A 15,085-nucleotide genomic window follows, 5' to 3' on the forward strand; every position below is an offset into this window, starting at 1 on the left:
AGCTGGCCGACGTGGCGCCGCCGCCCGGGGGACCCCCGCCCCCGCACAGCCCCTACTCGGGGCCCCCCAGCCGCGGCTCCCCCGTGCGCCAGTCCTTCCGCAAAGACTCGGGATCCTCCTCCGTCTTCGCCGAGAGTCCCGGAGGCAAGAGCCGCGGCACCGGGGGCGCCTCCACGGCGGGAGCCCCGCCCCCGGAGCTCTTCCCGGGGCCCGGGGAGCGCTCCCTCGTGGGGTTCGGACCACCGCCCGCCAAGGACACGGAGACCAGGTGAGGCACCCGTGAAGCCTCGGGGCTGTGTCCGTGGCTGGGAAAGGCACCCGAGGGACGGTGGGTGGGCGTGCCTCAGAGAGGTCTGCGGGGGACCCTGAGTAGTCTTGATGAGGAAGGGGGCCAGATGGTCCCCGAGGTGGCAGGGAGGACCACTGGAGAGATGGGCCGCCATTTCCCATCCATTCGCAAATCCCGAAGGGGCTGGTGAGGGAAGGCCCCAGATGAGGGACTCTGGAGATCTAGCCTCAGTTTCCCTTGCTGTAAAATCAAAGAACTGGACGAGTCCTTCTCAGTGCCTTCCTAGCTGGGACTCAGAATGTGCAGCTGGAGAGCTGTCCAGCATGGGTCCAGCTGAAGTCCACTGGGGTGAAGGTAGGAACGGATAGGATATTGTGTGTGGGAGGGAAGTCCATTGGGTTGCCTAGCCTCTCACTGGGGAGGCTTGGCTCATCACTAAGTGGGGGACAGGAGATAACCTGTGCCCTGGGACAACACTGCTGAGAGGTGAGGGGAAGCCATGCATTTTCACACTTCTCTTGTGGCCTATGTAAGCCCGGCACAGGGTTCTGTTCATACCAGATTGGAAAATCCAGCTCCTGCTATTGGGGAGTTACACTTGAAAAAAAAGGAAAGGGAAAGAAAGAAAGAAAGAAAGAAAGAAAGAAAGCAATCCCTTTGGATGATGTGGAGGGACTTCCTCCAGGCTACTGGGTCTTTGGGATGGCTTCCTAGAGGTGGTAGGGAGAAAGATATGGGAGACATATGCAAAGCATATGAAGGTCAGGATGGGACCTCTCAGGAGGCAGTAGTGAGGGATGCAGTGGGGCGCTATAGGCTTGCTCCTTAGGCACTGGGTGTCTAATTGTGTGCTTGCTGCCTGGAAGGGAATGGTGTTGTACCTCTGGGGGTCTGGGCAGAAGACTGAGCAGATGGGACCTCATGATCAGAGGTGAGGTTGCTCAAAGCCATCTTCTTCCCCAGGGAGCGCATGGAGGCCATGGAGAAGCAGATCGCCAGCCTCACAGGCCTGGTGCAAAGTGCCCTACTACGAGGCTCAGAGCCTGAGACCCCAAGGTGAGCCCCCTCTTTCAACACCCCTGCCAGTGCCTGAACTTGGGGCATTCAGAAGAAGTGCGGAGCTCAGGGCTCAGCTCTGCCCGTGTCTCACTGGGTGACCCTGGATGAGTCCCTTTCCTGCTTTTCCTGCTCTGGGACTCTGTGTCAAGATCAGGGAGCTGGAGGAGATGGCATCAGCTTTGATGGTCCAGCCTGGCCTGGCATCCTGATGGCCATCTTCTTTTCCCCTGTGCCACAGTGAGAAGATTGAAGGCTCCAATGGAGCAGCCACCCCCTCAGCAGGTGAGGGACCCTTCTACCCTCTCCCATGATCTCTTCTTTGAGTCTCAGTTTCCTAATCTGTAAAGTGGGGCTCAAGCACTAGCTGCCTCATTGGGCTTTCGATGGATAAATGGGTAGTCACCTTAGTCCAAGATGTCATTGCTCTGGTATTTGGCTCCCCACTCTGAAGGAACAGAGTCAGAATCATGTGCCAGAGTGGGGGTGGTGTTGCCCCAGCCCCTCTCTCAGGCACACTCTTTGCTCTTTTCTCCCATTCTCCTGATCCTTCGCTATAGCATGTGGGTCTGGTAGCCGGAGCAGCGGGGCCACCCCAGTTTCTGGCCCTCCCCCACCCTCAGCCAGCAGCACTCCTGCAGGGCAGTCCACTGCTGTCAGCCGTTTGCAGATGCAGCTGCACCTGAGGGGCTTGCAGAACAGCACCAGTGACCTGCGTGGTCAGCTGCAGCAACTGCGCAAGCTCCAGGTACCTCCTCAGCCCCACCGGCCTCCCAGGAGCCACAACTCACCACACCTCTTTCTTACAAGTCCCGCCCCATCTCCCAGTCCTGTCTTTACCAATCCATCTCCTTGAGCTACTTCCAAGTCCCTAGCAGATCACACACTGATCTCTTCCCCCCTCCCCCAGCCTTTCCCCCTTTTTCTCCTAGCTCTGGATTCCTACTTAAAACTCTGCCCCCTTTGGGCAGGCCCTACTCTCCAGCTCTGCTTCTTTCCACTGCTCTCCTGGAGCCCACACCCAACTTCATCCTGACTATCTCTCAGGACAGTTCCAGTTCCTCCGGCCCAGCTCCTCTGGCCCCAGCGTCCCTTTTCCCCAAGGCCCCTCCCTCCTCCTACCTGAGTCGGGTTAGTCTGCCCTGCCCAGCCTGGCAGATGGTGCCTCCTGTCAGGAACCTGGCATCACTGTGCCCCCTCCCCAAGAGGGGCCAAGGGCCCATCAGGTGATGATAATGAGCAGAGACAGGCTGAGGAGGGGGCAGAGAGTTACCATCTGGGCCACTGGTAAGCTCTCCCCTATCCATCTCTACTGTTTGGGCTTGGGACAGGGTCCCATCCTTAGTCTTTGTGTCTCAGCCTCACCAACCACCCCAGGGCTTGAGTCCTTTATCCCAGGACAATCCCTCTTCAAGGCTTTTCGCAGCTACAACCAGGCAGCCATACTGTCCACTAAGCCCTAGGAAGGGTCACTCCGTTCCCAGGCCCCACGTTTCTTTCCCATTCTCCTCCAGTTTGGATGCTTTTTCAGAGTTTAACCCTGCCTTCTGCCCCTCGTTGCCCCACCCCTTGCCACAGCCACGCAGCCCCGCCATCTGCACGACCCAGTAGAAAACGCTGCCCGCTCGGCGGTCCCCGGGGGTGCTCTCCAGCCTTTGTTTTTACCCACATTTACCCCACCGCCTCAACACCCCCCCCCCCATCGTGCCACGCCTTCGCTGGTGGAATCTCACCCACTTAGGAATGCCCTCTGCCCGCCCTCATCCGCCCTTCCCCGACTGTGCGCCTCTCCCTCGGTCCCCAGCGAGCCCACGAGTCCATCTTCCTTACACCCCGCAGCTCCAGAACCAGGAGTCGGTGCGCGCGCTGCTGAAGCGCACCGAGGCGGAGCTGAGCATGCGCGTGTCGGAGGCGGCCCGGCGGCAGGAGGACCCGCTGCAGCGGCAGCGCACCCTGGTGGAGGAGGAGCGGCTGCGCTACCTCAACGACGAGGAGCTCATCACCCAGCAGCTCAAGTGAGACTGGGCCTGGCCGCGGAGGGAGGGTGGGCAGGCGGGGGCTGGGGCAATGGGGCGGGGGTGGGGGGGGGGCTGACCTGGGTGACCCCACAACCTGGTTTCCTTCGGAACCCCAGGTGACGTTGGCCTGTTCGGAAGCCCAATTTCATCCTGCTCTGTGACCTGTTTTTCTCAGTGACCCACAAACCTTTGACCATCTGGCATAAGTCCTGATTTCTTTCTTCTTTTTTTCTGGCTTGGTCCCTGCTTTTACTATGGTCTTGCTTCCCTGTGGACTGCGGCTTCACTCTCCTGTGGCCAGTTGCCCGGTTTCCCCCTGCCCTCTGCTTTATTCGCCTTCTGGCCTTTGATCTGTGAACCCAAGTAGAATGCTAGGGTGTAGTGACCCCAGGCACCCCAGCCTGATGCTGACTGCCCAGCCACTGTTGCTACTGCTTTCCCTTCCCTGATTGCTGAGATCAGGTATAACCAAGGAAAACCCTCCTCCCTCCGTAGCACAGCTGAAGGTGGGTTCTAGAGTTCTCAGAGGAAGGATAGAGATCACCCCATCCCAAAGGCTCAGATGTGGAAGGGTTGACAGAAGAGTCTGTGGTCCAAATTTAGCAAAAGGCTGCTTGGCCACAAATCAATTGTTTAGTACCTCTGAAGGGAGAATTTGTTCTTCACTGTCCATTCAGGGACTAAGCAGCTGTACTCCACTACAGCTCTCTCTTCTCGGACCTAGACTCTGCTACTTCCTTTGTAACTGTTCCTCAACGCCCCCCCCCCCCCATAACAGACCACTAGGAGGCCTGCGATCCAGCGCTAGCACCAAGGGGTTGTGAAATCAGGGCTGTTCCTATCTGCCTCTGTGCCTCAGTATTCTTGTTTGTGTCTAGTACTAAGATTTTTGCAGATCTTTCCGGAGAGAGGTTGGGTTGTATTAAGGGGTAGTCAGGGCTGGCTAGAGACACAGGACGTCAGTAGAGTTGCTCACAGGAGCTAGATTTTCTTTACTAAGTCATATCTGGAGCTATTGCCTTGAGAAGGAGCCTGGGGCCCACACAGCTCGTGGTCCTTACATCTGTCAGATAGATGTACAAAGCAAGGAGTCCCATGACACCATGAGGCTGAGATGGAGTAAGGGACCATCTTTGGCATGGAAATAATCCAGAAGTAGCCACACTCAACGCTTGAGGTGTGGTAACTTAGTGACAGCTGCAGCCAGATCTCCAAGTAGACCAGCAGCTTCCTCCATCCGCTCCATCCCCCCGGGAATTCCATTTATCCATCTTCTTTGTCCTTTCCTTGTCCTTTGCATTCCACACAGAGAAGCTGGTCAGAATTTTCAAAAGGAACTTTACTGAGACATTAAAGGGAAATTCAAAGAAATCTCAAAGCAACAGAAGTGGAAAAGATAAAAGGCAGATTTATATTCTGGTGATTATGAGTGTCTGGTCCCTGGCTTCCTGGGGGTCGTAGTTCTGTAGGAATATAGAAGCTTCTCATCCTCATCTTTTATCAAGCCCATTACTCAGACTGCTCACTTGAGGGAGCCAAGGACCCAAACGACTACTTCTAGCAGGATTATCCATCCTGGAATGGACTCCTTTCTCTTTTTCAAGGATAGGGCTGGCTGGCCTAGCTCCCATAGCCTCCCTAGGCATGAACTCTACACCTGTGCTGACCCCTGTTCTGGCTGCAAGCCCCTACCTACCTGCTCCAGCTTTATTTTGTGGTGCCTCTTGCTCTTTCCTGGCATCTTGCTGACAGTCTTTCCACTTGGCTCACTCAACTGTCCGTCTAGCCAAGCACGTGGGTTCTGTCTGGACATTTCCTTTTTGGGGTTGCCTCTGCTAGCTAAGTCCCGTTGGTTCCTGGAGTCTGCCTTTTGCTAACCCAGGACTGGTTTTGGAGGCATGCCACCTATGAGGGTACACAGGGCTCTGAGTTCACATGGGCCCTGTGTTTTGTTCAGGGCTCAGCTATCCTCTTGAAATCCTAAGTAATTTTTTAATTAGGGGCAAAATTTCTCATTTTGTGTTTGGTCCTGACAGTTATTTAGCTGTCCTGTCCTGGCCCTCTCATCTTGACTCTTCCACAACTAAATGTGCATATGGAAAGACTAGATACTGCTATTTTGTTGTTTGTAGTGCTGGCATTGAACTCAGGGCATCAGGCTTGCCACTTGAATAATGCTTTCAGCACCTTTTGACATTGGTTTGTGTGTGAGGGGTGTGTGTGTGTGTGTGTGTGTGTGTGTGTGTGTGTGTGTGTGTGTTGGTGCTGGGTCTTGAACTCAGGACCTGGGCACTGTCCTTGAGCTTCTTTTGCTCAAGGCTAGTGTTCTTCCACTTGAGTCATAGCTTCTGGCTTTTATGGTAGTTTAGTGGAGATAAGAGTCTCACATAGTTTCCTGACTGGGCTGGCTTTGAACCTTGATCCTCAGATCTCAGCCTCCTGAGTAGCTAGGATTATAGGTGTAGGCCACCCATGCCTGGCTTACATTGGTTATTTTCGAGTAAGGATTTGGCTTTATACCTAAACATGCCTGAGCTGTGCCCCTCCTCTTTGTGCTTTCCAGTGTTGCTGAGGATGACAGGCGTGTATACCACTGTGCCCATTTATTGTGCGTCTGCTCTAGCATGGGTAATATACTCACTACTGGGCCCAGCCATTGGCTATGATGGAGTCTCTCAAACTTCTCTTTGCCTAGCTGGTCATCTCTCCAATCTATACCTCCTAAATTGCTAGGATTGCAGGCTTGTCCCACCCAAGTTAGAAGCTCTAAAACATTAGCAGATTGTATAATCAGAAAATGAAGGTGCTAAAGGAGTCTGGAGGTAGATGTAGGGCTAGTCCTTTCTTTGTGGTCCTTGCCTTCTGCGCCCCCCACACACACTACTTTCCTACCTCTTTGTTGTTGCTCTTAGCCATACCACTTGAGGTTCAATGTTATTTCCCCTTGAAGGCTCACCAGAGTCTTCCCTTAAATGAGAGAGGACTTCTCCCTCAGAATGATGCTTGGGAGTGACTATTTTACAAAGGTGGCCTAGCCTGGACTAGTCGGGTGTCCCAAACACAGCAGGAGAGAGTTGTTCTTTCCTGTGTGGTGGAACAAGGGCTGAGTAGGCCAGCAGGTGAGCGGTGGGTGACGTCTACCCATTGTGGAAGCAGATACAGCAGAATCAGCAGAATCAGAATACAGTGGCTTGAGTGAGATGTGAGTATATACTATTTGGCCATGGAGTATAGTTGTATAGCTTTGGACTTGTGAATGTCTAAGTTTCCCTAGGCTTTTTATTTATTTTTTAAGTAATGCCAAAGCCTCACGTAGAGTATCATTAAATGAGAGCAGCTACTATAATAAACAAGCTCTGAAATTGTATAAAAGTTCAAAAATAATAGATATTCTCTTCTTTGTCAAGAAACAGTTTAGGGTGGGTTAGCAGGGTGGCTGTCTTTCACGGACCCAAGCTGATGGTCTCTTCAGTAAGTGCCTCTCAAGATCACTCATGATTTCTTTTTTAGTATTTTTAATTTAATGACTTTTTTGTTTGTTTATGTGGTACTGAGGAATCGAACCCAGGGCCTCGTGCATACTAGGCAAGCACTCTGCCATGAAGCCACCAATCTCAGCCCCCAAATTATGATTTCTTAGCCAGATGTGAAAAGGTATGGAAGAAGCCCTCAGGGGCCAGATCTAGAAGCAGCATCTACCCCTTTTACTTACCCATTGAGTAAGTCTTAGTTGAATGATTACTTCTAACTGCAAGGGAGCCTGAGAAATATAGTCCAGTGTTGTAACCACCTTTTGTTTATGTATAAAGAGGTATTGACTGTGTCCACGTGTCCAGAGTTTTAAAGTTAAAAGAAGGTAATGAATATCAAGGGTGAACATGGCACAGGACATACAGTTAAATCCTTCATAGAAGATAGCTTTTTATTTGGTAGTGCGTGGTCCCAAGATTTTGCCCTGCTCTGTCCTTTTACTTGCTATTTGGATGAAGATGTCTCTGGCCTGCTGATGAGATTCATTGATGACACAGAGCTTTGAGGCGAGCAAAGCTGTTGGATGATAGGACGGATTCAAAATTTGTTTGCACCTGGATTGTTGAGCTGAAATGCAGCAGATGAGATTTGACAGGAATGTATGTAAAGTTGTGCATGTGGGTCAGGTATGTCAGCCACTTAAGTACAGAATTGAGATGACCTTCCAGTGGCAATTTCTTCCTTTTACTTCTTTATTCATGCAGCAATTAGTTACCAGGCACCCACTCTACACCAGGAACTGTGCCAGATGCTGGTGATCAGAGATGAGTCTGGTAGACATTCCTTGTCTGCCTGGGGCTAGAGTTCCAGAAGGTTGTACAACCTAGCAAATAGGAGCATGAGGTGTTTGCAGTGTGGGGGTTGCAAGAAGCAGACCCCCAATTCCCAAATGGAGGGATTGGAGGAGAGTTTACCATTGTAATCTGAGCGTGAGTAGAAATGTGTGTGTGTGTGTGTGTGTGTGTGTGTGTGTGTGTATACACGTATGGAAAGTTCTAGGCAGAGAACATGGTGTTTGAAGGATAGAGAGAGCCAGGCGCTGGTCTTCATACCTATAATCCTAGCTACTCAGGAGGCTGAGATCTGAGGATTGTGGTTCAAAGCCAGCCTGGGCAGGAAAGTCTGTGAGACTCTTATCTCCAATTAACCACCAGAAAACCGGAAATAGAGCTGTGGCTCAAAGTAGTAGAGTTTAGCTTTGAGTGAAAGAGTTCAGGGACAGTGCTCCAGCCCTGAGTTTAAGCCCCATGACCAATAAAAAACAAACAGCCGCAGCAACAGCAACAACAACAACAACAACAACAGAGGACAAAACACATATTGGACCCCAGAGGGATTCTGAATGGTTTAAAGAGAAGTAAACCAGGTAGGGAGGGAGCTGCTGCTGGAGGGAAAATGAGCAGCTCCCTGGGAGCAGCTCCTCTGCATTAGCTCAATTAATCCTCACAATGACCCACCGGGGAGGAGCACTTAGCATCCCCATTTCTTGAGTGAGAGGATTGAGGCCCAGAGATTAGGTAATTGCACAAGATCTCTCTGCTGGGAAGGAGATGCTGGGATTGGAGTTTGTATTTTACTAACTAGAGCCACTATCCAAATCCCTGCCTTGGTTACACTAGAAAGTTTGGGTTTTAGCCTCAGGATGATGAATTTATTTAGGGTTTAGTACAAAGGCTGATGATGTGGCCCGGTTTACATTATAAAAAGTTATAGAATCTTAAATGGCACAAGCTTTGTATAAACCAACTGAAAATCTCGAATTGCTAAGGAGGCAGCAGAAGGTTTGGCAGTTAAATGTAGGTTGGCCCAGGGGTATCTCCCAGACAGAACCCCCCATGGGCACACAGAGCTGCCTCTGGTCCTCTGAAAGGCTGCCAGATTCTCTCCTCCTATCTTGACTGAATGAGAGTCAAAGGCTACAAGTTACAAGGAGGGAGATTTGGGCTGATGTTAAGATTAGAGCCTCTCCACCATGGCTCAGGGCACCTCTAAGAAGCTCTTCCGAGGTCTTATCTATGAGATTTAGCATTTCTGATTTCACTTGGGCATGCGGCCTGGTAGATTGCTTTCAATTTTGATCTGACTAGTGGCTTGATTTCTTTCCAGCTGCCCAATTTCAGGGGGCTGGGCTGGGGCCAGAGGGGCTGAGAGGGTCTCTCTGTGGCTGCAGTGACTTGGAGAAGTCAGTGGAGAAGATCCAGAGGGACATATCTCACAACCATCGGCTGGTGCCCGGCCCTGAGCTGGAGGAGAAGGCACTGGTGCTGAAGCAGCTCGGAGAAACACTGACAGAGCTTAAGGGTGAGCTTGTGTTGGTGACAGTGGCCTCTGAACCAGTGTGAAAGGCCCTGCTATGATTCTAGCAACACCCCCTGCTCCCCAGTCCTTCCTGCTTGCTCCCCCCTCCCTCCCTCCCTCCCTCCCTCCCTTCCTCCCTCATTCTTAGCTTATTACCTCCTGTCCCCTCAGCTCACTTCCCAGGCTTGCAGAGCAAGATGCGGGTAGTGCTGCGTGTAGAGGTGGAGGCGGTGAAATTCCTGAAGGAGGAGCCACAGCGCCTGGACGGGCTCCTCAAGCGCTGCCGTGGGGTCACAGACACATTAGCCCAGATCCGCAGGTCATTTCCTCCCTGACTTATGATTTCCTGTACCCGTGTGTGTGTGTGTGTGTGTGTGTGTGTGTGTGTGTGTGTGTGTGTGTGTGTGTGTGTTCACACACAGGGTCAGATCCTTTATCCTGTGACTCCTGAATGCTGTAGGTGTGGCTTGCCCTCACGCTCCTCTCCAGGCCTACCCATGTCTCTCCTGCAAGATCCCTTAGCCCTCCTCACACCCCAACTTCCTCCAAGGGGCCACCATCCCTCACCTCAGCCTCACAGCTGTTCCAAACTCTCCCAACCACAGGCAAGTGGACGAGGGTGTGTGGCCACCCCCCAACAACCTCCTCACTCAGTCCCCCAAGAAGGTGACTGCGGAGACAGACTTCAACAAGGGCTTGGACTTTGAAATGCCACCCCCTAGCCCCCCACTGAACCTCCATGAGCTGACTGGGCCAGCTGAAGGAGCCCCTCTCACCCCTAAGAGCAGCAACCCCAGCAAAGGCCTGGACACTCCTGGCAAGAGAAGCATGGACAAGGCTGTGTCTGTTGAGGTACTGGGGCCTGGGACTGGGGGTGAGGGGCATGATCTGTGTTCTCAAGTTATTGCCATGACAGGCGCCAAAACAACGTCATTTTTTTTTTTTTTTTTTTTTTTTTTGCGGGGGAAGGGGGAGGAAGATCAGTTCTTTAATGAAAGTCTAAGAAGCATAATGATGAGGGTAACATTAATCTTTCTAGACAGAATGCTTTAGTATTCAAAGCAGTATGGTGTTAGCTTATGCTAACACAGAAAATGCGGGCACCTGTGAGCAGTTCACCCTTAAGCTCTGTGCTCATTCCTGTAATCCAAGCTACTTAGAAGGGTGAGATGGTTGGGATTCCAGTTCAAGACAACCTGGGAAGGGGAAAAAAAAAGTTTGTGAGATTTTTTTTTTTTGTCAGTCATGGGGCTTGAACTCAGGACCTGGGTGTTGTCCCTGAGCTTTTTCACACAAGGCTAGTGCTCTACCACTTTGAGCCACAGCTCCACTTCCGGTTCTCTAGTGGTTAATTGAAAATAGGAATCTCATGGACTATTTTTTTTTTGGGGGGTCCGGTTGTGGGGCCTGAACTCGGCCTGGGTGTATGTCCCTCAGCTCTTCAGCTCAAGGCTAGCACTCTACCACTTGAGCAACAGCGCCACTTCCGGCTTTTTTCTTTTTTGCTTATGTGGTGCTGAGGAATCAAACCCAGGGCCTCAAGCATGTAAGGTAAGCACTCTACCACTGAGCCGCCTTCCCAGCCCTCTCATTGACTTTTTTGCCCAGGCTGGCTTTCAACTGTGATCTTCAGGTCTCTACCTTCTAAAAAGCTAGGATTACAGGCATGAGCTACCAGCACCTGGTATGAGACGTTTGTTTTTTTTAATAATTTTTTGGCCAGTCTTGAGGCTTGAACTTAGGGTCTAGGCACTGTTCCTGAGCTGCTTTTGCTCAAGGCTAGCACTCTACCACTTGAGTCACAGCCCCTCTTCTAGCCTTTTCTATTTATGTCATACTGAGGAATCAAATCTAGGCCTTCATGCATGCTAGGCAAGCACTCTTACCACTAAGCCACATTCCTAGCCCTGAGATTTCTTCTTAATGGAGAGCTGGACCCAGTGGCCCATGCCTGTTATCTTAGCTACTAGGAAACCTACATAGGGGGATTGCACTTAGGCACTGACAGGAAGTGAGTCTCTCTGAAGAATATTCAGAAAAAAAAAATCAAACCTAGAGTTGTGACTCAGTGGTAAGCGTGCCTGCTTAGCAAGTATGAGGCCATGGGTTCAAACTCTAGTAGTGCCAAAAAGAAAAGAATCCCAAAGTAAATAGGATATATGGCCACTGAAACAGAAACAGAATAGAATGTCCAGAAACAGGACTAATAAAGATGGCAGCCCTGACCCTTGGGGCTAGTGTATAATATCCACGTAGAAAGGCCCAGGGTCTGCTGGGGCTGTATCACAGTGAGGTTCCCTGTCCATCCCTTCACATGTAGCTGGGGGAAGTGTCTGAGCCCTGGAGCTCAGGAGGAGCACTGTCAGGACAGGAGTCCTGACCCTCAGTCCCTCCTGTCAAGGCTGCTGAGCGAGACTGGGAGGAGAAGAGGGCAGCTTTGACCCAGTACAGCGCCAAGGACATCAATCGGCTGCTGGAGGAGACGCAGGCTGAGCTGCTCAAGGCCATCCCTGACTTGGACTGTGCCAGCAAGGCCCATCCGGGCCCCACCCCCACTCCAGACCACAAACCCCCCAAGGTGCCCCACAGCCAGAAGGCAGCCCCTCGAACGGAGCCCAGTGGAAGGAGGGGCTCAGGTAAAGCAGAAGGGCTAGTGAGGAGCCCAGAGTTGGGGAGCCCCATCCTCAGAGTTCTTGGTTGATGGAGAGGTCCTGGGCTGTGAGCCCCACGATAGCCAGGCTGCAAGAATAGGGGATACGGGCCATCAGTAGCCAACCCTCAGCTACTGAAGAGAGATCAGGACTCAAAAGGGGAGGGTAAGCTAGACTCCACTGAGACTCTTCACGCTGCCTTGAGGGCCATGGAGGGAGGACAAATACATTCAGGCTGGCACCAGGTTGCACTGAGAAAGTGTGCCATGCCTGACCTGTGCTGACGTCGGTTCTTCGCTCCTAAGCCTGAAGAACTGTGGAGCAGCAGATCTGAGCAGACAGAGAAGTCATAGTTCATTCACTGATTCCAGCAACACATCTTATTAAAATATCTACTGTGTGCAAAATGCTGGGGAGAAAGAAGTCAGAGCCTGCTTTCAAGGAGCTTAGGATTTAGCGGGCATAATATTCCTGTTCGTGTGTGCAAGCACTTATGGCTCTATGATGAGAACTGTCCAAATGTCTTCTAATGTCACAACAGCCCGGGGGGGGGGGGGTAGTCAGTCAGTCAGTCACTCACAATTCCCATTGTACAATCAGGACATTACCACTCCAAATGGCTGAGTAGTCTCCCCACCCCTTGCTATACCTAGTGTTTAATTCAGAATGAACCCAGGGGCCAAATGTGGTCAGTGAAGTGACCCATGCCTGTACCGTCCTCAAGGAAGCCCTGGGTGGCCGAGGGTGGGGGTTGTAAAAGAGTAGACATTCCCCAGCCAGCCAGGGAGCGGGCCCAGCCCTGTAGGGGCCCCCGAGATTCATGTTTGCCTGACCACGGTCCACCCTGGCAGTGACAAGCAGAGCAGAGACTAGGGGTTGGCAGGGACAAAGAGAAGGCCCTGGCCTAGGAAGCCTGGTCTACTTTGGGGTGATGGGGAGCCACTGCAGGCTCAAAGACAGGGGAATGTTACAATTCAAGTGACCTTTCAGCAGATTGCCCTGGAGACAAGGCTGGGGAGGGGAGGTAGGCTGAGGGGGACACTGGTAGGTAGGGCCAGGCCCCAGCTCTGAGCCTAGCTGGGGCCGAGGGGCAAGAAGATGGATCGGAGCTGTGCTCCCCAAAGCTGACCGAGTGTATGACTCGCTGGGGAGCTGTTGAAGTGCTGGAGCCTGAGCAGCAGTTTAGCCATCTCTCAGATGCTATGTAGGGCTAGATGGTGTGGAGAAGCAAGTGGAGAAGGCAAGCCCCATGTCCTTTCCCTTGAGCCTTCCTCTTTCCTCTCAGTCCTCCCTGGAGGAGGGAACAAGGTTTATCAAACCTTTGCAGTCAGATGCAGTGCTGAAACTTCAGGACTCGGGGGTGGGGGTGGGGAGAACCTCTGACCCTAGCCTCTTGGCTGCCTGCAGATGAACTGACGGTGCCCCGATACCGCACAGAGAAGCCCTCCAAATCACCCCCTCCTCCCCCTCCCCGCCGGAGCTTTCCTTCCTCCCACGGCCTGACTACCACGCGCACGGGAGAGGTGGTGGTCACCAGCAAGAAAGACTCAGCCTTCATCAAGGTGCCAACCTGGTGGGGATCCTGGGGGTTTGAGGGAGGGAGAAGCCTGCAATGACCTCCAGAAACCCTCAGGGAGTAGGAGGGGTCCTTTCTCAAAGACAGTGGGAGAGAAAGAGGTAGAGTCCAGTAGTAGATCTCAAGATCTTGGTAGATCCCAAAAATGTGGATTTGCATCCATCCTGCCCATGCCCCGTGCCTGGTGTAGGTATTTTAGAGAAGATGGAGGAAGTAGCAGGTGCTGAGCTGGGGTAGTGGGAGAGGGCCTGGGGGCCTGGAGGTAAGCTGATACTGGAGCCTGCTCTTGATGGAGCTCCTGGATCTTACAGAAAGCTGAGTCTGAGGAGCTGGAGGTGCAGAAACCCCAGGTGAAGCTACGCCGGGCCGTGTCTGAGGTGGCCCGCCCCGCATCCACACCACCCATCATGGCTTCTGCCATCAAGGATGAGGATGATGAGGACCGCATCATCGCGGAGCTGGAGGTGGGTTAGGGGTGTGCCTGGCCCCCAGGCCTCAGCCAGGCCCAGTTCCCTGCCAGATTGGCTTGAGGCAATGGGACTGGGGCAGACAGTGAGTGCTAAGCGTAGGATCCAGCCTTGCCCACATTCCTTCACTGTAAAATCACGCCTGTAATCTTAGCGACTCAGGGGGCTGAGATCTGAGGACCACAGTTCAAAGCCAGCCCAGGCAAAGAAAGTCTGTTGAGAGTCTTATCTCCAGTCAATCACCAAAAAGCTAGAAGTGGGGCTGTGGCTCAATTGGTAGAGCACTAACTTTGAGCAAAGAAGCTCAGGGACATCTCCCTCCCAAGCCCCAGGACCAACACACACACACAAAAAGAGAAAAATGTCAAAAGTCTCTCTTTTGAGGTGGTACACACCTGTAATTCTAGCACTTGGGAGACTCCTCCTGGGCCCCTCTTTGGAGGTTTTAGTTTTTTATCGTAGTCTTTGAGATCCACATCAGCACCCCCAAGACCCACTGTACTGTGGAAGCTCCATGCCTGCATATTCTGAGATTATATGATCGAGGACAGCTAGTGTAAGGTGAGACCCTGACCTGAGTATTCTGAGCATAGAATTCTTGAGGTCTCCATTGTCCAAGGGCCCTGTGGCTCTCCAGTTCTGTGACCCACCGCACGTTCTTAGCCCTCCGGCCTCCCAACCCCTCTCCTCCCATGCCTGGAGTCCTGAAGCATCAGGGACTTCTGAAAGAGGAGAGAAAATGGAGGTCAGAGCCTGCTAGCTGCTATGGTGGTGGGCTAAGGGGTGAGGCTGGGGACCCATGCCATCCCAGGCTACCCTCCGCATGGGTGTCTGGGCCAACAACCAGCACCCTCATCCTCCCTGGAACCCCCTCCTCCAAACCTGCCCCACCTTCTGCTCCCCAGGTGTTTGAGAGAAGCTCAGTGTCCTCCCTCCCCCCTACGCCCCGCCGTCAGCCGATCCCCATCTTGCTGTCCCCTCAGGATCTGGGGGTCCCCGGGGGCTCAGCCCCAGGCCCCACACGGAAGGTAACGGGGCTGCCCCTCACCTCTCACAGCTTCCTCTCTGCCTGTGCCTCCACAGCTTCCTCTCTGCACCTCTCACGCTAACCTGCTAACACGCCCTCACGCCAAGCCCTCCCACCACTGCCCCTGCTCCCCACCCAAGGGCCACACACAGCTCAGCCTTCCTGTGACCTC

At 52.7% G+C, this 15,085-nt stretch overlaps 1 protein-coding gene across 5 annotated transcripts in view; it reads left to right on the top strand.

Moving 5' to 3' along the window:
- Srcin1 (SRC kinase signaling inhibitor 1) overlaps nt 1-15,085 on the top strand; it is a 70,949-nt gene that overhangs the window by 43,446 nt on the left and 12,418 nt on the right. For 3 of the 5 annotated variants that reach the window (XM_070028192.1, XM_070028193.1, XM_070028194.1), the window contains 11 exons: nt 1-268; nt 1,253-1,345; nt 1,587-1,630; nt 1,906-2,093; nt 3,185-3,360; nt 9,065-9,195; nt 9,364-9,511; nt 9,798-10,044; nt 11,594-11,828; nt 13,251-13,405; nt 13,731-13,883. The exon at nt 1-268 is cut by the window's left edge and continues 595 nt beyond it. In XM_070028192.1, coding sequence (XP_069884293.1) covers nt 1-268; nt 1,253-1,345; nt 1,587-1,630; nt 1,906-2,093; nt 3,185-3,360; nt 9,065-9,195; nt 9,364-9,511; nt 9,798-10,044; nt 11,594-11,828; nt 13,251-13,405; nt 13,731-13,883 — 1,838 coding nt within the window. Of the gene's footprint in view, nt 269-1,252; nt 1,346-1,586; nt 1,631-1,905; nt 2,094-3,184; nt 3,361-9,064; nt 9,196-9,363; nt 9,512-9,797; nt 10,045-11,593; nt 11,829-13,250; nt 13,406-13,730; nt 13,884-14,791; nt 14,915-15,085 lie in introns of all 5 variants that reach the window. The other 2 variants (XM_070028190.1, XM_070028191.1) reach the window with 1 other exon arrangement.

Source organism: Dipodomys merriami, unplaced genomic scaffold (assembly GCF_024711535.1).
Source record: "Dipodomys merriami isolate MVZ:Mamm:240054 unplaced genomic scaffold, mDipMer1.0.p SCAF_19, whole genome shotgun sequence".
Taxonomy (NCBI): Eukaryota; Metazoa; Chordata; class Mammalia; order Rodentia; family Heteromyidae; genus Dipodomys; species Dipodomys merriami.